Here is a 24,775-nt window from a genome sequence, read left to right on the forward strand (position 1 = left end):
GTTCTTGTACTCCTATGTAAGACAGAACCATTATTGTTGGTAAAAAACATTTTCAGTAGAGTCTGGTGAATGTGTAGAATTTTCTTTCTAAAAAAACTTTGGGGCATGTTTACAAGGAAGTGGAGAAGCGCAGCGTTCGCTCCCTTGGCTTAACGCCGTGCTCCGCCACTTCCGAAACACAGGGTTGCACCGTATTTACAGAAATACGGTGCAGCCTTGCATTTCCCCCTGCACTGATGGTAATTTAGCTGACTAGCTCCAACGCATGCGCCCTTGCCCCTAAGTGCAAGGGTACCTGAGTTGAGGGGAATGATTGTTGTCCCTTCCTGCACATAAACAATCAGAAATAGGGGTTTGAAACTTCTACGTGTGGTGCTTAATGCAGCATACATAGAAGTTCCAAAACTTCTTTTTTTAATGATCTGTTTATGAGCAGAAATAGACACCTTCCTGCACGAAAACAATCAAAGGTGTTTTGCTGTTTCTCTGTATGCTGCACAATGCAGACACATGGAAACAGCAAAAACGAGGAGAAATTAAACATTTCTCCCCGTTGCGCCCGGGTGAGACCTCCTCCCCTCTCATATGCCTCGGTCGGCCCCTCCCTTGTAAAGTGGTGAAGGGCCCTAGGCCCGCATGTTAGGAGCAGCAATAATGTGGACGCAGACACCAGATGGGGGTAGTGGGAATGGCCACGAGCACGTGCGCCCGGCCCCATTTATTGGCCTCGTCACCTGACCCAGTGACGTAGGTGCTGGGTGTGTGTAATGTGTGCTTACAGGCTGCAAACACTAGAACGTGTCTAATGCTCAGACACTACATCCCTCCCATTTTTTAATTGCAAAGACCCACATTCAGAAATCAACCTGTGGGGAAAATAACATGTATCAGGATGCAGTAAAGTGTTCAGCTTCCGCAGTGTCTTTCCATCCACCGCTGCTTGGAATCATAGATGATGTTCAAACTGCTGCGGGGAACATCAGTTCACAGTGGCACCGGTTTGTGGTGCTCGATGGAAACAGTCTGTTGTCCTCACAGTCTTTCGTTACCTTCCTTCTGTGGCGACAAACGCAGTTGGAGTTCTTGTGGTTCACCGCTAGACGTTGGGGTGCGTTATCCAGTCCTGGCTTTGTCTTCATCCGCGGCATGCATCCTACTTGGCAAAAAACGGGTTTGTTGTAAGGCATCCCTCTCACTAGAATTACCCCTCTCAAAGGTGTTCCCCTGCCACGGGATATCCTTGAGGCCCTCTTTTCCAGATTTGCACTGGGCTGGGTGTACCGCATCATGTTGCTCTTGCGCCGCCGTTAGTGGGGGTATGGAGACGATGGGTCTCACCTCAGGGTCCGCAGCCTCCTCCAGAGGGTAGCTTTTGGCTCCTGTCTTTGCTTGCGATGTCTTCGCCCTCCCCGGATCTTTGCGGACGAGCGGCTAATGACCATCTCTCGTCGTGGGGACTGTCGTCCCTGAGGCCTCTGCCCCTGGGCCACCACGGCTGGCAGTGTCCAGTGTCCGTGTGTCCCCAAAGGTGGATGTCACAAACGGTCTCGCCTGCTCATCGGCGCAGATCCTGGGTGTGCGGAAACATCGTCGATCAGATCAGCTGGTCTTCTTTGCCACTGGTGTTCTTCCGGCCTGGTCTTCTTTGCCACTGGTGTTCTTCCGGCCTCGTGCTCCTCGTGTCCTGGCACTTGTCGCCTTCCTTCTCTTCGGGAGTGTGCGAGGTCTTCCTGCACTCCTCTCTCTCTCCTTGGTTGGTTCACTGTGGGGATGTTGCTTCGCACTGACTTCTCCTTCCACTCTTAACTGTGGCAACAGGCCACATGGATATACTTCCTTCCACTCTGGCCGTGGCAGACGTGCCACTATGATCTCTCCTTTTCTTCCTTCCTTTTCCCGGTGGCAGACGTGCCTCTCAGATCTCTCTTTTTCTTCCTTCCTTTTCGTGGTGGAAGACGTGCCACTCAGATCTCTCCTTTTCTTCCTTCCTTTTCACTGTGGCAGACGTGCCACTCAGATCTCTCCTTTTCTTCCTTCCTGCTTCGCGACATCACTTGGTCTGATCTTGTGTCTTCTCTCCTGACCTGGCTCCTCCATGCAGGGCGCGCCCGCTGCATGTGTACCCCTGGTCTTGTCCCCGTCGGGGACACTTTCTCCTTCCTCAGCAGCCAGAGTTGGTGTCGTGAACCCTCTTCTCTTGATTCTTGTTGGTGACGTTCGTGGGTCCACGTCCGTAGACCTTGTCTTGGTTGAACGTCCTGGACCGTTTGGCGGTCCACTTCTGCCGATGTCTGGCAGGTTATCTTCGGTCGTCCTGTCGGACTTTGCGCTTTAACAATTTTTCTGTTTGGGGACCCGTCGTGGGTCAGCACTTGATGGGCGATCATTCTGCGGATCGGCTTCTGGGAGGCGCCACGTCGTGTGGTCGTCCTTTTGCGCTACAACAGTTCTTGGGGACCCGTCGTGGGTCAGCACTTGATGGGCGATCATTCTGCTGATCGGCTCCTGGGAGGCGCCACGTCGTGTGGTCGTCCCCCTCGTTGGTTGGTTGACTACGGGTCCGGCAGCATGCTCCCCATGCCGTTCATGGTCTCCACGCCCCACCGCTTCCACTCATACACGCGGCGGGGGCAGGGGACGACTCGGGCAGGCCGCGGGTGAGCTCCGCTGGTCCTGCTTATGTCTGGGCAATAAAGTTGATGTCTATAGCGGGTGGGCTCCGCTTTGGTGCACAGTCTTCCGGGGGAGTCACCTCCCGCTCCCGGCTCACCTTCGGCCGACGGGCCAGGTCCTGGGCTGCGGTCGTGGCGGGTGGGCTCTGCCCGGCCAGTGCACCTCTCCGGTGGGGGTCTCTGCCTCGCGGCCGTCGCAGGTGGGCACTGGGCGGTCCGCTCCTCCCTGGTGGTGCTGGATGGTGGCGGCCGACGCGGGTGGGCTCCGGTCAGCTCGTCCTTCAAGGCTGGTGCGGTGGGCCTCCCGGTCGCTGCAGGCTGTGGGGCTCAGACGTGCCCACCGGCTTTCCGGCGCTTTGCGCCCTGCTACAGGGGGTGCCCTGCAGGCGGGCAGCTCTCTTCCTCTTTTTCTTTTGCTTTTTGCTGTGGGTAGTGGCACGCATGGGCTACACTACCGGCCTAGTCGCCAGTGTAAAGTGGTGAAGGGCCCTAGGCCCGCATGTTAGGAGCAGCAATAATGTGGACGCAGACACCAGATGGGGGTAGTGGGAATGGCCACAAGCACGTGCGCCCATCCCCATTTATTGGCCTCGTCACCTGACCCAGTGACGTAGGTGCTGGGTGTGTGTAATGTGTGCTTACAGGCTGCAAACACTAGAACGTGTCTAATGCTCAGACACTACATCCCTGAACATGCCAGCTGCTCGGAGCCAGCAAATGAAAAATAAAACGATTTAGGTAATTGTTTTATTTTTCACCTACTGGCTCAGAGCCAGTGGGGCGACATTCCTCCGCCATTGCGGAGAAGCTGCCCCTTTTTAATTTAACTGTAAGGGCACTGTTACGAGGTCCATGATTTTGTTGCAATATCGCCAGCCACCCTCTCTCAAATCCCTGAGTTAACAGTTACCGGATATGAAGGATAACACTGCTGAGGAGATTGAAGAGAGGGAAGAGTGATGGAGTTACTGAAGTATTACAAGATGGACCCTGAGAGACCTCTCAAAAATGAAAAAATGGCCGAAATTGGAATACCAATCCCAATCCTGCAGGTAATTCCTTATGTATCCCAGGAGTTTCAACAGGAGACTTCGGCTACTTATACACTATGGCAGCCGCAGTCTCCGGGTGGAAACCAGTGGAGTAATTAAGTGATGTGTGAATTGTGTCTTGTCTTCCGCCATATATTGCTCTAATATTCCAGGCACCTGTACACTGGTGCTTACCTTAAAGTCCACCGAGCTGGTCACTGTAATCCTGCCCTCCTGCCAGCCTGCGCTCCGGTGTCCTTGAATGCCCCACACGGTCAGCTGGCCTGCTGAGCTGGAAATCTTTACCCTCAGTTCTCCTGGATCTGTCACAAATAAAGCACAAGGCAATGAAAAAGCAGGTGTAGGTTGCCTTAAACAACATTGAAAGGAACATTCACAGGGATGGCTGAGGTTGCTTGAAAGAATTAATGATCATTTGTGCATAGTAGGTGTGTATGCTCCATAAGTACGCTGACTATGCAGTATGTAACGAGGAGTCCTCACTTTAGTCGCTACAATCAGGCTGTGTGACCTGCACACTTAGAAATGAGGAAATCAAGGAAATGTCTCCACTTTGCTGTAATTTCTGGTCAACCTTATAGATACGACAATGGACTTTAATCTCCACCCTTACCCTCGCCTACTTGTGGGACAACTCTACTGATCGGCAACAAAAACACGATAACACCAACCACAAGCATGCCAAACGTTATGCGTTACATGAAAAGAAAAGGTAAAATCAGCAATGGGGCAATACAACTGCACAATGGCACAAAATATAATCCAGGAAATCATTGTAACCTCGGACTCCGTGTCCAAACTCATCGGACAAGAAGCCAGCCTATGGCCCTCGTTCGGGTAAGTGAAGAGCAGGGATACAATGATTGGCATTTGAGCGGGTGGGTGGGTGCAGTGAATGCTTTTTGGAACCCATTATTGTCCCAACTCTTGTTTTTAGTAATAATCTGAGAGCAGCTGTCAGTGCAATGCATGAGAACAGCATTTCTTTTCATGGCCACAAAAGAGCTCTCCGCCATAACCTGACTGCTGAAAAACACATTTTACAAATATACAGGATCCGGTGGATAACAGGAGGCATGCTCTCTGACCCCCTCCTTTACATGATGAGCACTAGAGAAGGAAATGCACAGCAGACGTCATGTATAAAGTGGATTACATGCACTGATGTGCTATAATGCATAATGTTAATAATGTTATATAGCTGGCTTCCCCAGAGAAGCTAGGCCTCTCTGAACCATACTAATGAAAAGAGGCCCCACAGCCGTGAGTGGGCAGCTGACCTTCTGACCAGAAGCAGGAGTGCTGCATTCAAACACGTAGAGAGTCTCACATGATCAACACACACAGGAGTGCAGTATTGCCGTATTCAAACACGTAGAGAGGCTGAGATGTTTCACATGATCAACCCACGCAGGAGTGCAGTATTGCCGTATTCAAACATGTAGAGAGGTGGAAAGTCTCACATGATCAACACACGCAGGAGTGCAGTATTGCCGTATTCAAACATGTAGAGAGGTGGAAAGTCTCACATGATCAACACACGCAGGAGTGCAGCATTGCCGTATCCAAACACGTGGAGAGGCGGAGAGTCTCACATGATCAACCCATGCAGGAGTGCAGTATTGCCGTATTCAAACATGTAGAGAGGTGGAAAGTCTCACATGATCAACACACGCAGGAGTGCAGTATTGCCGTATTCAAACATGTAGAGAGGTGGAAAGTCTCACATGATCAACACACGCAGGAGTGCAGTGTTGCCGTATCCAAACACGTAGAGAGGCGGAGAGTCTCACATGATCAACACACACAGGAGTGCAATATTGCCGTATTCAAACATGTAGAGAGATGGAAAGTCTCACATGATCAACACACGCAGGAGTGCAGCATTGCTGTATCCAAACACGTAGAGAGGCGGAGAGTCTCACATGTTCAACACACACAGGAGTGCAGCATTGCCGTATTCAAACATGTAGAGAGGTGGAAAGTCTCACATGATCAACACACGCAGGAGTGTAGCATTGCAGTATCCAAACATGTAGAGAAGCAGAGAGTCTCACATGATTAACACACGCAGGAGTGCAGCATTGCTGTATCCAAACATGTAGAGAGGCAGAGAGTCTCACATGATCAACACACGCAGGAGTGCAGTATTGCCGTATCCAAACACGTAGAGAGGCGGAGAGTCTCACATGATCAACACACACAGGAGTGCAGTATTGCCGTATTCAAACATGTAGAGAGGTGGAAAGTCTCACATGATCAACACACGCAGGAGTGCAGCATTGCCGTATCCAAACACGTAGAGAGGCGGAGAGTCTCACATGATCAACACACACAGGAGTACAGCATTGCCGTATTCAAACAAGTAGAGAGGTGGAAAGTCTCACATGATCAACACACGCAGGAGTGCCGTATCCAAACACGTATAGAGGCGGAGAGTCTCACATGATCAACACACGCAGGAGTGCAGTATTGCCATATCCAAACATGTAGAGAGGCAGAGAGTCTCACATGATCAACACACACAGGAGTGCAGCATTGCTGTATTCAAACATGTAGAGAGGTGGAAAGTCTTACATGATCAACACACGCAGGAGTGCAGCATTGCCGTAACCAAATATGTATAGAAGAAGAGAGTCTCACACGATCAACACATGCAGGAGTGCAGTATTGCCGTATCCAAACATGTAGAGAGGTGGAAAGTCTTACATGATCAACACACGCAGGAGTGCAGCATTGCCATATCCAAACAAGTAGAGAGGCAGAGAGTCACACATGATCAACACACACAGGAGCGCAGCATTGCTGTATTCAAACATGTAGAGAGGTGGAAAGTCTTACATGATCAACACACGCAGGAGTGCAGCATTGCCATATCCAAACAAGTAGAGAGGCAGAGAGTCTCACATGATCAACACACACAGGAGTGCAGCATTGCTGTATTCAAACATGTAGAGAGGTGGAAAGTCTTACATGAGCAACACACGCAGGAGTGCAGCATTGCTGTATTCTAACATGTAGAGAGGTGGAAAGTCTCACATGATCAACACACGCAGGAGTGCAGCATTGCTGTAACCAAACATGTAGAGAAGCAGAGAGTTTCACATGATTAACACACGCAGGAGTGCAGCATTGCTGTATCCAAACATGTAGAGAGGCAGAGAGTCTCACATGATCAACACACGCAGGAGTGCAGCATTGCCGTATTCAAACACGTAGAGAGGCTGAGATGTTTCACATGATCAACACACGCAGGAGTGCAGTATTGCCGTATCCAAACACGTAGAGAGGGGGAGAGTCTCACATGATCAACACACACGGGAGTGCAGTATTGCCGTATTCAAACATGTAGAGAGGTGGAAAGTCTCACATGATCAACACACGCAGGAGTGCAGCATTGCCGTATCCAAACACGTAGAGAGGCGGAGAGTCTCACATGATCAACACACACAGGCGTGCAGCATTGCCGTATTCAAACATGTAGAGAGGTGGAAAGTCTCACATGATCAACACACGCAGGAGTGCCGTATCCAAACGCGTATAGAGGCTGAGACTCTCACATGATCAACACACGCAGGAGTGCAGTATTGCCGGAGTGCAGCATTGCTGTATTCAAACATGTAGAGAGGTGGAAAGTCTTACATGATCAACACACGCAGGAGTGCAGTATTGCCGTATTCAAACACGTAGAGAGGCTGAGATGTTTCACATGATCAACACACGCAGGAGTGCAGTATTGCCGTATCCAAACACGTAGAGAGGCGGAGAGTCTCACATGATCAACACACACAGGAGTGCAGTATTGCCGTATTCAAACATGTAGAGAGGTGGAAAGTCTCACATGATCAACACACGCAGGAGTGCAGCATTGCCGTATCCAAACACGTAGAGAGGCGGAGAGTCTCACATGATCAACACACACAGGAGTGCAGCATTGCCGTATTCAAACATGTAGAGAGGTGGAAAGTCTCACATGATCAACACACGCAGGAGTGCAGTATCCAAACACGTATAGAGGCGGAGACTCTCACATGATCAACACACGCAGGAGTGCAGTATTGCCGTATCCAAACATGTAGAGAGGTGGAAAGTCTCACATGATCAACACACACGGGAGTGCAGTATTGCCGTATTCAAACATGTAGAGAGGCGGAGAGTCTCACATGATCAACGCACACAGGAGTGCAGCATTGCCATATTCAAACATGTAGAGAGGTGGAAAGTCTCACATGATCAACACACGCAGGAGTGCCGTATCCAAACACGTATAGAGGCGGAGAGTCTCACATGATCAACACACGCAGGAGTGCAGTATTGCTGTAATCAAACATGTAGAGAGGTGGAAAATCTTACATGACCAACACACGCAGGAGTGCAGCATTGCCGTAACCAAATATGTAGAGAAGCAGAGAGTCTCACATGATCAACACATGCAGGAGTGCAGTATTGCCGTATCCAAACATGTAGAGAAGTGGAAAAACTTACATGATCAACACACGCAGGAGTGCAGTATTGCCGTATTCTTTTATATAAAGTGCCTTTAAAATAAACTTACTGGTTATCCTGAAAACGCGGCATAGATCCAGCCACCCTGAAGCTATGTTGCACCCCCTTGCTGTAAAGCAAATGCTGATGCATTATTCCGCCCATGGGACGAGCCAGCCTCCACTTTGAACCATATAGCAATATGTGAGTAAGTTGGTTGGTTGTATAGCTTTATTTCGAAATATTTCATTTCATAAAAGCATTACAGTAAAATCAATATAAGGGTAAAACACAGTTATACATCAAGACTAAAAAGAATTACAACAAGAATCTTAAAAATATACAACCTAGTAAGAAGCATCATTTCTGAAGACATTTGTGCAAATATACAATTATTCATTTCTGAATGGACAAAGGGGCACATACAGGAAATTACCGAGGCACTACAATATAAGTTGGCATCCTTACTGGAGGAGCTTCCTCCTCGCGGTTCTTATCCTCCAAACCCACCCCAGGAATTTAGCCAGACCACAAGCAAGCAGTGGGTGAGGGTCGGATTTTAACAGCTGTAAGGCCTCCAAATGTGACCGAGTGCCCAGCCTTGCGCAGAGCGGTTTCAACCATCTGCGACGGGGAGCAGCGTAGGCTGGGCATTCAAATAACAGATGGGGGATGGATTCTGCCCTGGTTGTGCAGAAGGGGCAAGTTTCCACAGTTTGCCATGGTGGTTTCCATTGGCTGTCCTTAAGCCTAAGGGCAAAACCCCGGCCCTGAATTTGAAATACAACGCCCTATCTGTTGGATTCAAGATCACATCGAGGTAGGGTTCTCTAGAGGGACGAGATTTGATAATCAAGAACTCCTTAGCTGATCTACACATAATCGGTTGGGAGACTCTCTCATTATCCACCCACAGCCAGAATATTTTCTTAAGCAGCTGTTTGGGTGGCGAGGATCTGTTAGCCCAAGCATCACCGAGGCCTAAGTCGCAAAGGAGGCGCTTTACACCAAGGAGCCAACCGATCTTATGCCAGCCCGGGGTTGAAAGAAGCTCACTTAGTGCATCGGCATAGCTTGAAAGCTCAGGGACATTCCATATACGGGCCCACAGAAGGAGGGGACGTAACTTGGCCTGGTCAGCTATAGATCGTGTACCTGTGTCGAGTAGCAGGGGTAGGGTGGGAGAGCTGTGAGGGAGCCGCATTAGATCTTTGTGAAACTTATTCTCCAGATGAGATAGAGTATCAGGTTTCTGGGTACCCCACAATTCGGCCCCGTAGAGAGCCGCACTCACAGCCTTTGCCTTGTATATGTCGAGTATCACCCCGATGGGTTTGAGGGGTGAGGCACGATGCTCTTTTAAGAGGGCACCCGTGACCCTCCTGTATGTCAAGGTGGATTTTTGGTGGTGCGCCTTCCAAGACATGGTGTCACAAAGTCTGATTCCTAGGTAGTCAAATTCCCTGACCCTTTCTAAAGGTACTGCATCAATTGATGGCGGGTAAACTGTCTTCCTGGGGGGGTTCAACACAAGGAACTTGGTTTTGTTGATGTTAATAGCCAAGCCCCTTGTGTCGCAGAAGCCCTGAAACCTCGTTAGCAGGGTTTGGAGGCCCTTCGGGGATTTCGAAATCAGCAGGGTATCGTCTGCGAACAGGAGCGTTGGTATCTTTCTGCCCGCCAGGGAAGGAGCATCTGCTGATAGTTGGAGAAGGTGCTCTACCACTCCGTTTAGATATAGGGAAAACAGAGTGGGAGCTAGCACACACCCCTGGCGGACGCCCCTGTCAACAGGAATCCGAGATGTTTTTTGGCCTTGCTGACCCCATCTAATTTGGGCAAAATTGCTTTCGTGGAATTTGATGGTTAAGGCTAACAAGTACGCGGGCATGCCCATGCCCTCAAGTGTGGCCCAAAGTTGGTTACGTGGAACAAGGTCAAAGGCAGTCCGCAAGTCGATGAAGGCGAGATACAGACTGCCCTTGCCCAGTTTGACCACTTTCCAATAAAGCATTAGGAATCGGAATGTCTGCTCAATCGTGCCGGTTCCAGATCTGAAGCCGGCCTGAAAGTCAGACAAAACCTTCATTTCCTCGGCCCACTGCAGGATCCTACCCAAAACTACCTTCCCTGCTGCCTTCTGGGTGGAATCAAGTAGACTTATGGGTCGGTAGTTGGCCGGATCGTCCCTGCAGCCCTTTTTGAAAATGGGGACAACTTCCGCACCCCTCCACGAATCCGGGAAACCACCACCCACCATTGCCTCATTCAGGAGTTTAGCAATGTATAGGCTCCAAACATCGACATTGCTACGAAGCAAGTCTCCAGGGACTCCATCTGGGCCTGCCGCCTTGTTGGGAACGATGCACCTGATTGCTATCTCCACCTCCCTAGGTGAAAAAGTGGGGCCAAGGTGGGAGCTATTAGCTGGTACTAAGTCACTAGGACTCCTATTAGGACCCAGTACCCCCGGGGAGTTGGAGTATAATTTGGCAAAGTGGGCCCGCCAAACCTTCCCTGTAATATTACATGTAATCAGGGAGTCAACAGGCCTGTCCCTACCTCTAATCAGAGCCCAGAAAGCCCTTGAGTCCTTTCTAGAACCAGCCTCCATTAGATCACTCCAGAAGTTGGTTTCGTGAGTGATCTTTGCCGCAACTTGAGTCTTCTTGTAATTTTTCCTAGCTTGGGAAATCAAAGCCTGGTCTTTAGCGCTGACCGCCATAATTAATTCACTTTTTGCTTGGCGGCAAGCGTGGGAATACCATTGATCTCTGCCCTTGGTCACATTTCTCCGCTTGGGCCCCCCCCTCCCCTCAGGAACCAGGAAAAGATTGCTAAGTGATACAATTGTCTCCACAAATGGCACAAGGATAGGAGAGTCACAGTCCAACGTGCTTACAATACACTTGGCTTCCATCATTATGGATTGAACTTGGGCAATTCTTGTGACATCCGAAGCAACCTTAGCCCACTTTAGTCGCCTCCCGCAGTTTGATGGAACAACTTCGTGGGATGATTTCCAGGTTGGCCGAGGTGATACTGCTGTGGCCCCTTGGTCCCACGGGAGAGCGAGCGAAAGGATCAACGGGTTGTGGTCACTATCCGTGGATTGTTGAACAACCATATCAAGGGCGTATTCCCACAGGTTAAAGTTTACCAGCACGTAGTCGATTCTGGAGGTGTGTCCAATCCTGTTGTATGTGTGTGCACCTCCAGCGTCTGACTTGCAACGACCATTAGTGGCTCTGAGAGAGTATTCCAAGCAAAGTGCGTTTATATCAATGGCATTCTGAGTCCATTTCCTGATGGGGTTGAGTGCAAGCAAGGGAATGCCTCTCTTGGCATCATCCTCCCATGTATCCAAGGTATCATCGCAGGCCAAAGGCTCAAAGCAGCAATTGAAGTCCCCGCCCAGAATGGTAAGGGAGTCAATGTTGCAGCCAGTTAGCTCCTCTTCGACTCCAGTTAGGGACAGAGGGCTCAAGTTCCCTGCCCTGGCCCCCCTTAGGTATATGTTGAAGAGCTCTAGGGTATTACCCCCCGGGCACTGCATAGTAAGTCTCAAGAGGTCTGGGGATGGTGAGTTTGTATGTTTTACTACTAGTCCCAGTGCTACACTTACCCAGATGAGAAGGCCACCAGAAGGACGGCCTTTACTGCCTTTGGACCTGGAGGCCGGCACAGAGTAGGTGGTGTAGCCGACCCTGTGCACAGGCTCCAAGCACCAAGTTTCTTGTAAAAGGCAGATCCCGAAGGGCTCCATAAAGGAAATCCAATCAGGTTTATTAAAGTTCCGGGCAAGCCCTGCCACATTCCAGCTTAATATTTTAAGCTGGGGAACACCTGTCAAGGTCTTGCCAGGCTGTGGCTCAGAGACTGGAGAGATGGCGTGGATATCAGTGACCCTGGCAGGATGGAAAGAAGCTGCAGGTGGCGGGATTTCGGGGACAATCAAGTTTGCAGCTAAGTGAGTAGTGGGAGGACAAACAACAGAGGAAGGGTGCACCAGATCCAGTGTGAGGGGGGCCTGTATTAGGGGCTGGATAGGGGAGAAAATACTAGTCACACCCACACTAGCCGTCGAGGATAGTCTCCCCTTCCCCAATGGGGAACCATTGTGATTACTTGGTAGTGCTCTGGTTGGGGGCGTTAGGAGTCAATCGACATCCTCCAGGCTGCCAAACCCATCAGCAGTTACATTTCCAGGCCAACAACTGTTTGGGTTAAGCACAGTGGGAAGGAATCCCCAACTAGGCTGTTGGGGAACTGTGGGCCAAAAGCCCCCCTGCGGGCATACAGCACGGGGAGGATAAAAGAATGATAAAGGCCTCGGGGCAATAGAGGAACCCCAATCTTGGTTCCCAGGAGACCAGATGTGCCTGGCTGTATACACGTCGTCAAAAGTTACGACTATACAGTCACCGGGGGTCGATTTCCTCGTGGTACCCACCCAGGGAACTCTTCGAGTCGTTAAGACTCTACTCCTCCTTCCATTGGGAATAGGCCTATAAGTGTTAAGCCAGTGCATAACTTTGTTACGTAGCGAGTGCTGGTCTTCATATTGGCCATTCTCCAGTTCCGGGACACCCGTCAAAACCACCATATAATCATTTGCTTCGGGAGGAAGGTCAATATATCCTCCTCGAAAGTTGCTCCTGGTGTGGGGACCCCTAGCAGAATGAGTTGAGGGTTTATTCCGGGGGGCCTTGGCGGGACGTGAACTATTATTAGCTGGATTCTGGGCTCTTGGTGTCGCTGTTGTAGTGTTGTTACGAGGTGCCTGGGCAGGGCCGGAGCTAGAGCTAATTGGGTTCCGGGCTCTCGATGCAGCTGATGTAGAGCCAGTGTGAGTTTGTGTAGCTGGAGCATTTGAGGTATTAGCCCTGGCCTGAGGGGGCGGGTTTGCAGTAATGAGATTCCTGGTGCGGGGTTTGGGAATAGGGTGGGTAGGACAGGGCAAAGTGGGATTAGGGGGCAAACCAGGGATAGCTGTAGGGGGTGGGGTAGGAACCTCTGTAAGCGAGTTACTATCAATCACCCCCTGGCGTTCAAGGCCTCTTAAGCCAAGAGTGGCCAAGGCGATGATGCTTTTCTCCATTTCGAGGAGATTGTTCTCTATGCGGGAAAGCCTTAGATCCAGGGGAGATAAAAGATTTTTTAGGGACTCCCAGACCACTCCTATAAACTCCCTCTCCCTCCCGTCCTGATTTGTACAGCCCGTATCTGATCTTTCAGGTTGTGAGGTGCCTCCAGAATCTAAAGGGCCTTGCCCCACAATATTTTCACCGCCAGGAGCCAGTGGGGAGAGGAGAGGCATGGCCGGACTGGTAGCGGCTATTGTATTGTCACTGATGGGCAAATTAGCACCCTGCATTGGCAGTTTCTTCCGAGGGGAAGTTGGGCTGGGGGAACGTTTTCTCTTATTGGGATTCCCCGGGATGTTATCGAGACCGCCATATGAGGTAGAGGCCAGGGATATATCAAGTGATTGTAGGGAAGAAGTAGGGGAAACAAGAGGGCTATCCTCAACAATAAGCGGGCCGTCGGGCAAAGCAGGTAGACCTAAAAATGGGAGTGGGAGGGAGGGAGTGGGCAGAGCAGGCATATCGTGGACATCAACCACCGCTATAACACCCTCCCGCTTACCGATATGATTAGGGGAAATAGCAGTAGCTATATGACCAAGAGAGGATTTCTTACGTGAGGCAAAATCAAGTGACAACTTCCTGGCCGCTTCCAGGTCAAGGGACACTCTGGTTTGCAGTTTGTCAATTTCAAGGTCTATCGCCTTGGTTGTCCGCGTGATAAAATCGTCCATGGGCCCGTTAGGTGCCAGCCCCCCCTTGGCCGCCCTATTGCGTGTGACACGGGTACACATATGGACTAACTGTATCTAACAGCCCGGGCAGCAAAATGGGCAAACACAGAGTGCGAGGCAAAAGTGCAAGAGAGGGGGCCCAGACCAGACCGCTCAGACCTCGAACGGCCTCAAACGGCCCGCTCTTTGCCCGGTCTTCGCCCCGCGCTTAGACCCGCGCGCGTCCCGCGTCGCGGAAGCCTCAGAGTAAGATATATGGGCCGTTTGTAAGCGGTGGGCGGGCCACGGGGAGAGCGGACCGGAAGGTCTTGCAGGTCACGCAGGGACTCCTGGACAATGGAGTCCCTGCACACGCTCGCAGCCCCGCTGCGCCTCGCTCCCACCACCAGCCTCAAGCTCTCAGGAAGGTGTCCAAACAGCCCCCAGCCAACAGGGCGAAGCGGCACCCGCGGAGCGGGTGCGGCAAGTAGTGGCCACAGGTCCAGCAGGCAACAAGAAATCCGACTGTAGCGCCAGCAACAGCGCTACGGCAGGCAAAAGCGTCCCAAGGAGCAGTGCAGGAAGAGGAGGTAAAGTACCCTCCTGTGGGCGGTGGGCGGGCCACGGGGAGAGCGGACCGGAAGGTCTTGCAGGTCACGCAGGGACTCCTGGACAATGGAGTCCCTGCACACGCTCGCAGCCCCGCTGCGCCTCGCTCCCACCACCAGCCTCAAGCTCTCAGGAAGGTGTCCAAACAGCCCCCAGCCAACAGGGCGAAGCGGCACCCGCGGAGCGGGTGCGGCGAGTAGTGGCCACAGGTCCAGCAGGCAACAAGAAATCCGACTGTAGCGCCAGCAACAGCGCTACGGCAGGCAAAAGCGTCCCAAGGAGCAGTGCAGGAAGAGGAGGTAAAGTACCCTCCTGTGGGCGGTGGGCGGGCCACGGGGAGAGCGGACCGGAAGGTCTTGCAGGTCACGCAGGGACTCCTGGACAATGGAGTCCCTGCACACGCTCGCAGCCCCGCTGCGCCTCGCTCCCACCACCAGCCTCAAGCTCTCAGGAAGGTGTCCAAACAGCCCCCAGCCAACAGGGCGAAGCGGCACCCGCGGAGCGGGTGCGGCGAGTAGTGGCCACAGGTCCAGCAGGCAACAAGAAATCCGACTGTAGCGCCAGCAACAGCGCTACGGCAGGCAAAAGCGTATGTGAGTAAGTAACACATGCAATACCGATCATTCTAGGTTGGTCCATTGGAATTGTTCTCCTGATTGAAGTTTGCTTCCTTCCCTCTTGCAATCTTTATTTCCTTTTCGCCTTTCCTTCTTTTCTTCATTGCATTCTGCTTTCTTTCCATCCTGCTTGCTTACTTTCCTTCCATCTCTGCATCTTTCGTTTTTTAAATCTTTTGCATTATTGCTTCACTTGCCTCTTACTCATTTCTTAGTTCTTGCGTCAGCGAAGGACGTTTGATTTGACTAAAATGATATATAAACTATGCTTACTTATAGGGGTTTTCAGCCAGCCCTTTTAATCCATTGGTCTGTTGTTGTGTCATCATTCACATTGCTATTGCACCCACTTCAGGATACAGCATTTAGCAATGGGTCAGCCCACTTCAGTCACTGGCTAACTTCACTGAAAGTGGCAGCATAATGCTCTTTCACAAGGAGCACTTCCGCACACATATTCGTTCCCTTCAGTGCCAGGGACTCCTGTGGCAATGGGTACTTTTTGAGCCCAAGATATTTGTGCTTTTAGCCATTTTCTAAAAATATCAGTAAGAGCCCGGCAGCGCCCCTAAAATAAAGTTTAAAAAAAACCATGACAAAAAGACAAAGTCTTGCAGCCAATGCCAAACATATTGGCTTTGCCAATGCGTGTTTTCTTTGAATTGGTTTTGCACTTTCCTTTCTCTCATCATGTTTGGTTCCAATGCCACCCCTTGGCCTGCATCCCACAGCTGGCTCATATTAACTTCTTTCTTGCAGCGTCATTTTTCAGCGGCTGCCTCTGTTGTGACCCGCAAAGCTCAGAATGAAATTACGAAGGGTCATTAAGAACTATTTTAACTGTCCAGTGGTACCTCTGTTGAAGCTGCTATCACAGTTGCCTCTTTTCACCCTTGATTGTAACCTGTGTAGTAAAAGTCCCATAGCTAATTAATACGCTTGCTTATACCTTGTGGAGACTACAAGCTAAGGTCCATAGCCCATCAGCTTCTCCTTTTTAACCGTGGCAGACTCCACCCAGCTTTAATCTATGTTCATCATGGGTTTCCTGGCAGGCTAGCCTCATCTTAGATCAGATCCAATGCAAAGTTTACAGGAAGCTATTCCGGCTCCCTAGTAGCTCTTCTAGTGCCTAGAGTTTGGCCTAGTATTAAAGCAAGTTCTTGCCTGCAAAGCTGATTTTTACAAAAAAAATATTGTCATCTGGTGTTGAGTCTTTTGCCCTAAACACTAAGGGCCAGATGTAGGTAGCCCTTTACCGATCGGAAACGGCCGAAAATACCGATTTTCGGCCGTTTCCGATCGGTAAAGGGCTATCGAGATGTAGGGGCACATTTTCGGTAATTTTACCGAATCGGTATCATTACCGAATCGGTAAATTTTACCGATTCGGTAATATGTACCGAATCGGTAAAATAATTACCGATTCGGTAATATTTACCGAATCGGTAAAATTACCGAAAATGCAATGTAGGTAGCCAATTTACCATTGGCACATGGCTTACAGAATCGGTATTTTACCATGGAATACAAATCCATGGTAAAATATCGATTCCTGTGTACATGCACATCTGTGCATGTACACATGCGCCATGTGACAGACAGACATGCCCTTAGGGCATGTCTGTGTGCCACATTGCACACATGCCCGTTTTGGGGGTGCTAGAGGGTGTCAAAGTGACACCCCCTGTACCCTTGCCAAATTCGGTATTTACCAATTCGATAAATACCGATTCGGTATTTGACTTTAATCCTATGGGCTTCAAAGGCCCATAGGATTCAATAGCAAATACCGATTCGGTATTTACCGAATCGGTAATTACCGAATTTGTAAGGAATCGGTAACGATTCCAGATGTTGGGACCTACATCCCATTTACCGATTTTGAAATACCGAATCGGTAAAATTCGGTATTTCAAAATCGGTAAATGGGATTTACCTACATCGGGCCCTAAATGACAATATTTTCAAAAATCTGCTTTTCAGGCAAGAACTTGCTTTAATAACTTGCTCATTAGTCCATTCCTGGTTGAGGAATAAAGTGCTCCCACTAACCCCTGGGCGAGCTATTTAAACAAAGCAATTGAATCCCTAGAAATTAGTGGTACATGGCATAACCATCCTCGAAGATGGTCCATCAAATCATCTTTGAATGGTCAGGTATTAATATTAAGCCGGGCAGAAGATATGGAGTAGTTCGCTATGAACAAGTTTGCATTTTTACTTTTAGATTCTATAAATCTCTGCTTAGGCAATACATTATCTGCAAGCAAATATCAACAGCTCTATGAGGTTATTAATTGTGCGAAGGAGATGTTTGCTGTTTCAAGTCAAAGAGCAAAGGCTGCCCTTCTCCTCAGTTTCGCTTTTCTCCTTCGGTTGCAGGCCGTGTTCCTATGGACAGGGATGTTTTATTATTCTTTTCTGCTGCTGTCTGAGTGTTTAACGGACATTTTACATTTACATTAATCAAACATCTGCTTTCTGAAAACTTAGGGCCATATGTATCAAGCCTTTTGCGATTCGTTAGGGCCGAAATTCGCAGAATTTAGGCCTTATGGAATCGCAAACGGCCTTTTTTCCGATTTTGAAATGTATGAAAAATTAGCAAAATAAGGAATCGCAAAAAATCACGATTCCTTATTTTGCTTAAGCATTTAAGGAATCACAATTTTGCGATTCCTTAAATGCTATGTATGAAGCTTTTCAAAATTGCGAATTCAGGTTTAGAAATCGCAAATTACCACCAACTTGTAGTTGGTGGTAATTTGCGATTTCTTGTAAATATGCACAATTGTGCATTTGTGAGGGTGGCATATGACGCACATACATGCCCATTGGGCATGTACGTGCGCCATATGCACACACATGTAATTTTCAGGGGTGCAGCAGGGTGTCCTTGAGACACCCCTGCACCGTTGAAATAATTCTCAAATTGCGATTAGCAAATTGCAAATTTGCAAATTGAGAATTATTTCACAGTCATTTCTATGGGCCTCCTGGCACATAGAAATAAATGGGAAATTATTCCTTATTTGCGAATTCGCAAATAAGGAATAATTGGAAATCGCTAAAAAATAGCGACTTTCTACATACATACCATTTTGCGATTTCTAAATAGCGATTCCTTAAAAATCGCTATTTAGAAATTGCAAATGGTGATGATGATACATATGGCCCTTAAGCACCTGCAATTTTACACCGTTTGAATACTAAGATCATTTCTGAACTCTGCCCTTATGCAAAATTCCTACAGGCCATTAAAAAAAAAAAATCTCCAGCTCTCCGGGACAGCAGCTTGGTCGTTGGTGCAGGCTTCAGAGGGTCAAGTTTTATCACCGTTAGTGGCGCACCTTCTTAGTTTTTACCACTATCTTAAAATCGTGATGATTATAAGAAGTTTGACCTTTAAGCATTTTTTCTCATTTTATTGCTCTGTTTCTTCCAGAGGAATTATTAATTTTATGGATTGTAGGGAAAGCGGTTGCAAACGTTTTGATGACAACTAGTTATATGTTGGCAAAAGCAGGCATCACGAGGCACTTTACAATGTAAAGTATGTAATACTTTCTTATTATTCTGATGATTTTATGAAGTTCACTTTTTTAAGTATTACTTGCCATTTTATTGTTCTGCTTATCCTTTACCTGAGGAAAGACCGATTTGGCGGTAAGGTTTTATAAAATCTTTGGTAGTAAAAGTACAACTAGTCAAAGCTCACTGCACAAGGCACTCCGGGCCTCATCTACAAGAAAATGACGCAGCGCGATGCTGCAAGCCATTTAGTTGCACCGCGCACAGTGGGCTGTCATGCACCAGCGCAGGCACCCATGCACAATTTTCAAGGGTGCATGCGTCATTTTGCAAGGGTACCTGCGCTGCGGGGATGTATTCCTGCACAAAAACACTCATTAATGGCATTTTTCTCTTTCTATGCGTGCTGAAGAATGCAGCAAACATCGAGGGCCTGATTCACAGAATTAACTTAAGACTCAATCCTAAACTTACTACTATTTTGGTATTCACAGAATGCACTTACTACTTTTGGCATTCACAGAGTGAACTTACTACTTTTGGTATTCACAGAAGTTAGGATTTTGTCTTAAATTTGTCTTAAGACAAACTTAAGACAGACTTAAGTTAGGATTTTGTCTTAAGTCTGTCTTAAGTGTGTCTTAAGTTTGTCTTATGTCTGTCTTAAGTCTGTCTTACGTTTGTTTTAAGACAAACTTAAGACAAAATCCTAACTTCTGTGAATACCAAAATAGTGGTAAGTTTAGGATTGAGTCTTAAGTTCTGGCACAGGAGCATGCTATTGTCCATTTATGCAGATGGCATGTTCTATTTGTAAAGGAACCGGAAGTTAACCGTATCCCATTGATTCATGAGATCATACACTTTGGCGCATATTCAGTTGTTTTCATTACTGGTCAAAAGTTTACCTATTTCCGCACACCGAGGGTACCATACCATTCTCGTTACACTACCGAGCTAGTTGGGCTACCGATTTGGTGATATACTTTGGTGTCCTCCTGCACAGGCAGCTGGAACAAGTGATTAGGCTTAGTTATGGCCTGGTACTGGACAAACTGTTGCGTCACATAGAGCTATTGCTCTGCCTTCCACTTTCTCTTGCAGGAAGGGCGGCCTTGATTAAAATGGTGGTCCTCCCTAAATTATTATATCTATTTACGAATATCCCCATACTACTATGTAAACAATTCTTCATCACGCTCCGCGCTCTCCTGATAAAGCCACTCTGGACGAATACGCCAGCACTGGCTGCTTGGGACCTATTGGTCCTGCCATTTTACTGTGGGTGTTTTGAGATTCCAGACTCCGAAATTTATTATCTTGTAGCTCAAAGTCACTTTGCTAAGTTTTAGTGCTTTCCTGATGTGCATATCCCTATCTTGTTCTGGAGCAAGCTCAGACTAGTGTGATTCTGCTGGCTTTCCTTCTACCATTATGTTTGCTAAGACATCAGAGGGAGAATCACACCGTTGCCAATACATATTGGGTTGGAGATCTATAAGTTGTAAGACCGGCATGTCCTGCTTAAATTCTTCAACCATCAAATTGCTGCCCAACCCCATACTTCCACTTGAGCTCAAGCGCACAAAGCAAAACGCTTTATCTAAAATGGCTATGCCGAAAATAGGCTAATCGTTCTTAGACTTAATGATTAGACACAGAGAAGGGGAACTTTCCACCGCACTCTAAAGGAAGCCCACAGAAATCAACACTCTACTACTCTACACTAGTCACCATCCACGCGCCCTAAGGGATTCACTCCCGTTCTCACAGTTCCTCTGTGTTAAGAGAAACTACTAATTCATGCAAGATTGCGCCCATGAAGCAAACATCCGAGCAGACAAACTACAGGCCAGAGGATACCCAAGCAAATTAGTACGTAGATCTATCTAGGGAGCTTGGTACTGCCTACGTGAAAGACTCCTTACACCCAGGGCTCAATACAACCAGAACCATATGGTTTGCGTTCCCACTTTCTCCTATGTATCCAACAAAATGAACAAAAGCATTCTCAAACACTGGCCAGTACTAAAGGCCGGTGACTATAATTTGGAACGCCCACTTTTTGCATTTCACAAAAATAAAAACATTAAAGATCACCTTATCAGAGCTAACCTCCCCCCCAAAAAACTACACAAACACTAAATTATTTTTGGACTCTTCCTCCCATAACGGGTCGCTCAAAATTTGGCAACTGTGTTGCATGCCAGTACACCATTGAGAGTAAAGAATTTGTGTTTGATGCTATTAGAATTTTGCTTGAAATTCTTTTTAATTGAAACACCCCAAATGCGATTTATGCTGTCTTGTGCCGAGGCATTATGATCTACATTGGACAAACAACCCAAAAAGTCAGGATCCGCATTTGCCAACACCCGGAGTCGCATTCGGTGCAAGATACAAGGTGCCCCCCCCCCCCTTGTGGACCACTTTGCCCTGAAAGGACATACAGAGGGCGACAGCCGTTGACAGGTTATCAATGTGGTTAAACCACCACTCAGAGGAGCAGACATTAAACAACTTTTGAATAAAGAGGAACTGAAATAGATTCTTCAGACGGAGAGTCTTTACACAGGCCTAAACCGAATGGAGGATTGGACAGCTCTTATTTAACCTGTTACAGATCATGTACATACTAATGGTTTCCTACCATAAAATAGTTAATGCTACACACCCTACCATCCACAATATGCATCTTTACAATGAAAGCTACCCCTTGAACCCTGGACGTCTACTTATAAAGCTATCAGAATGCATTTCTGATTGACCTTATATAATGCTAATTAATTTGTGTCTACCTATTACTTATGTATGCAAATCATGCACTGACTTATGTAAACTTGGTTGTCTACTTATACAGTTAACACAATGCATTTCTGATCGAATTTATATAATGTTAACCCCATGCGCGCTACGTGTTTTCCCGCTGTGCCCTGAGTTTTTTAAAAAAACGCGGTTCACGAAGAGCTCAGCTCGTCATGAGCGTACGACAGGCGTAACTCATGATGAGCTGAGCTCGTCATGAGCGTCGAAGGGGTAAAATAGTTTGTGTCAACCTTTGCTATTGTTTGCAAATCACGCATTGCCCTATGAATAAGATCATATGCCAGAGTCTATGTATATAGTTAATAGAATTAATTGATGTTTATGATCGACATTGCATAATGTCAAATATTATGTGTGGAGCAGCTGCTTAATAATGTGTACTATTTATCTGATATCATGTATACCTGGCACAAGTATAGGTCTGTGCATGAGACAGCTTCATCTGTTAATCTTTTTGTACACCAATCAAAAATGACTGCCTTCTTCTATCCCCATTCTGCACGCGCTATCTTCTATCTTCGTACACCTCTTCGTACAGTACTCCAATATGGCTGCTATCTTCTATCTCCATTCGGTTTGCGTCACTACGCCCATCCCTTCGAGACGTCATCACCGCCCTTTTATTCAGTCTTACCCCTGCACTTACGGATGTCTGGCTCCCGTGTGATCATGCCACATCACCTCCTTCTCCCAGAGTGGACTGGATGGTATCGCTTAACTTCATTTTCATTGTAAGACATACTACACACGCACAGGACCTTCTGGGGCCCACCTCATGTCTCATCACTTACGTTACGGTTCTTGTCCAATAGCCTCATCACCTGCGAATTGCTAGCCGGCCCGCTGAAAGAACCATGGCTTTCCCCCTTTACCTGCAGACAAGCCCACAATTTTGCATGCGGAGCTCCGCAACATTATCCCGGTTCATGTACAATTGCCACTCACCTTTACTCCAATCACACCCACCCACTCTTAATGAATCCTAATCAATAAATGTTGCCCTCCACAGTGCTTCGTCACGTGATACACTAGATTTACCTGGACCTAGCATTCCTTTTTGACTCATTTCTGAGTCCCAGATAACTGTCCAATTTATTATCACCGCTCTTCTGCAATGATGCGTGGACCCCAGTTGGACTTTAAGTACACATCAACCATAAAATGCCCGAGCCAATAACCCCCTGAACGCCGCAAGCACAGATGTACAACATCTGAATAGACACAGCCCTACCTACAGCCTGCCGACTTGCCACGTGCTACTTGCTCATCGATAAGCTTTATTTCGCCGACTTCCAACCCCACCTTTTTTCCCTCTCTCCCCCTCTTTTTCTTTTTCCTCCCTCCTTCTAGAAGCTCGGTTGACAAGCAACCGCCTCAGGCACCCATTTGTTTTGTCCTGAAGATGATCCCAGCATAAAGTTAAAGGGATCAAAACATCATCGACTTCTTGCACTCTGACATAAATGTATATTTGGTATTATTATGTGCTAGGGTGCTTTTACATATTCTTTGGTGGCCTAATAGTTATACTCCTTTGTGTGAAAGCGGACATAACACAACACACCCTACGACTGGTTCCACTGATCCTTCTACATGGTTATGTAAAAGAGGTCCCACCCGGGGTCTGGCATCTCACTACAATGTCTCTTCAGCTAGGCAAATGAATGGTAGCGATGAGCGGGGGTGGGTCAGAAAACCTGAGGTTACTGGTTGATTGTGAGATATGGCAACCTGCATTGACTGGGTCGTAACCTTCTCTTTAATGTAATCACCCACATCTCACCCACAAGACACATAGGGAGCGTGCCATGCCTATCTCCTGCGCAGCCACCGTACAACACAGAACACCAGTCCTAGGAGAGACTGACTAGGGAACTTGCCCCACACTGCAGCGCTCAGGAACCGGCTGGCTCCCTGATCCCCTCCTTGTCACAACAGTTTCCTAGACCACCTCAGAGATGTGTGGGTCGTTCATCCTTTCATTTATCTTATCTTCTTTTGTCTCACTGTTGTTAAATAAATGTGTATGACCAACATTCCCGATGCACACCTTTCCGACTACTTTTCCCATGCTCGGCTGATACTTTACACTGTAAGGCAAAAATGAGGACATCTTACATGGCCATGGCGGTTGCTATTTTTGTTAAAAACTATAAAAGCTAATAAAAAAAGGGAAAAAGAAAAAAAAATATATAGAATTAATTGTCACAGCACTGCAAGGTAATTTCAGTATCAGTTTTCAGTACCATCAAATCTAGCCAATAAGGAACACCAATGCAGGCTTTTTTCTCCAAGTTTACCTTTTGCAGAGTTTTTCTAGGCACAACAGTGAATGCATGTGGCTTTCTTCTTTGTAAGTTTACCTTTTGAGAAATTGTTGCAAAAGTCTACTTTTATGCAAGTCTTCACATGTGGAACAATAGAATACTTTGCACCCTTTGCACAGTTTTCCGAAGGAGAAAAAAATATTTTTAACTTTGCACACCTACAGAGATACACCCATGAGATTGAGACAGTATGTAGGGCGAGAGCATATGTACTTACACAATTCGTCTTCCGTGTCTGTACGATACCAGAATTTGAGGCAGGAGCCGGTGGTTGCAGTGAGCTGCTCACTCACCAGCCACGCAGAGGTATCCCCAGCACTTAGTCGGTCAGTATCAAAGAAAATGTAGTGACCTTAAGAAAATAAAGAAAAAAAATAAAAATCCATAAATTTGGATTTCACAGCTACATTGTTATAGAAGTTCACCTCCTTGCATGGTTCAACCGAGGCCCTCATCGAAAGTCTAAAAACAGAAACAGAAAAAAAACACGTTTTTCTGCTAGAGTGGTTACAAAGACCAGTCATGCAAGTGGCAACACAAGGCATACTGCAACGGGTACACGTGAGAAAATCAGTAGGATTTTTGTATTACAAACTGTCATTATAACCTATTCCTCGAGTGGCCATTGGGTCAGCACCTTGCTCATGATGACTTTATTGTCTATCTCAGTTGTTTGCTCATGTTTCAATAGCATTCCTCCCTATTCTCGTGTTTGCCCCCATCCCTGCCAGGACTTATTCGGTCACACATTGTTCTGATTGGATCATTTTTATCTTCCATCGCATAATTAAGGAGACTCTTTTTTATTTGCATTGAGCACTTCTTGGGAAGGAATGTGTTTCCATGCTCTTTT

At 47.6% G+C, this 24,775-nt stretch overlaps 1 protein-coding gene across 1 annotated transcript in view; it reads right to left on the minus strand.

Moving 5' to 3' along the window:
- MAMDC4 (MAM domain containing 4) overlaps positions 1-24,775 on the minus strand; it is a 607,580-nt gene that overhangs the window by 12,969 nt on the left and 569,836 nt on the right. Inside the window, exons 25-26 of the mRNA XM_086921169.1 lie at positions 24,140-24,274; positions 3,899-4,026 (exon numbers count right to left, since the gene is read on the minus strand). Coding sequence (XP_086777295.1) covers positions 3,899-4,026; positions 24,140-24,274 — 263 coding nt within the window. The remainder of the gene's footprint in view (positions 1-3,898; positions 4,027-24,139; positions 24,275-24,775) is intronic.

Source organism: Lissotriton vulgaris, chromosome 5, assembly GCF_964263255.1.
Source record: "Lissotriton vulgaris chromosome 5, aLisVul1.2, whole genome shotgun sequence".
NCBI classification, from domain to species: Eukaryota; Metazoa; Chordata; class Amphibia; order Caudata; family Salamandridae; genus Lissotriton; species Lissotriton vulgaris.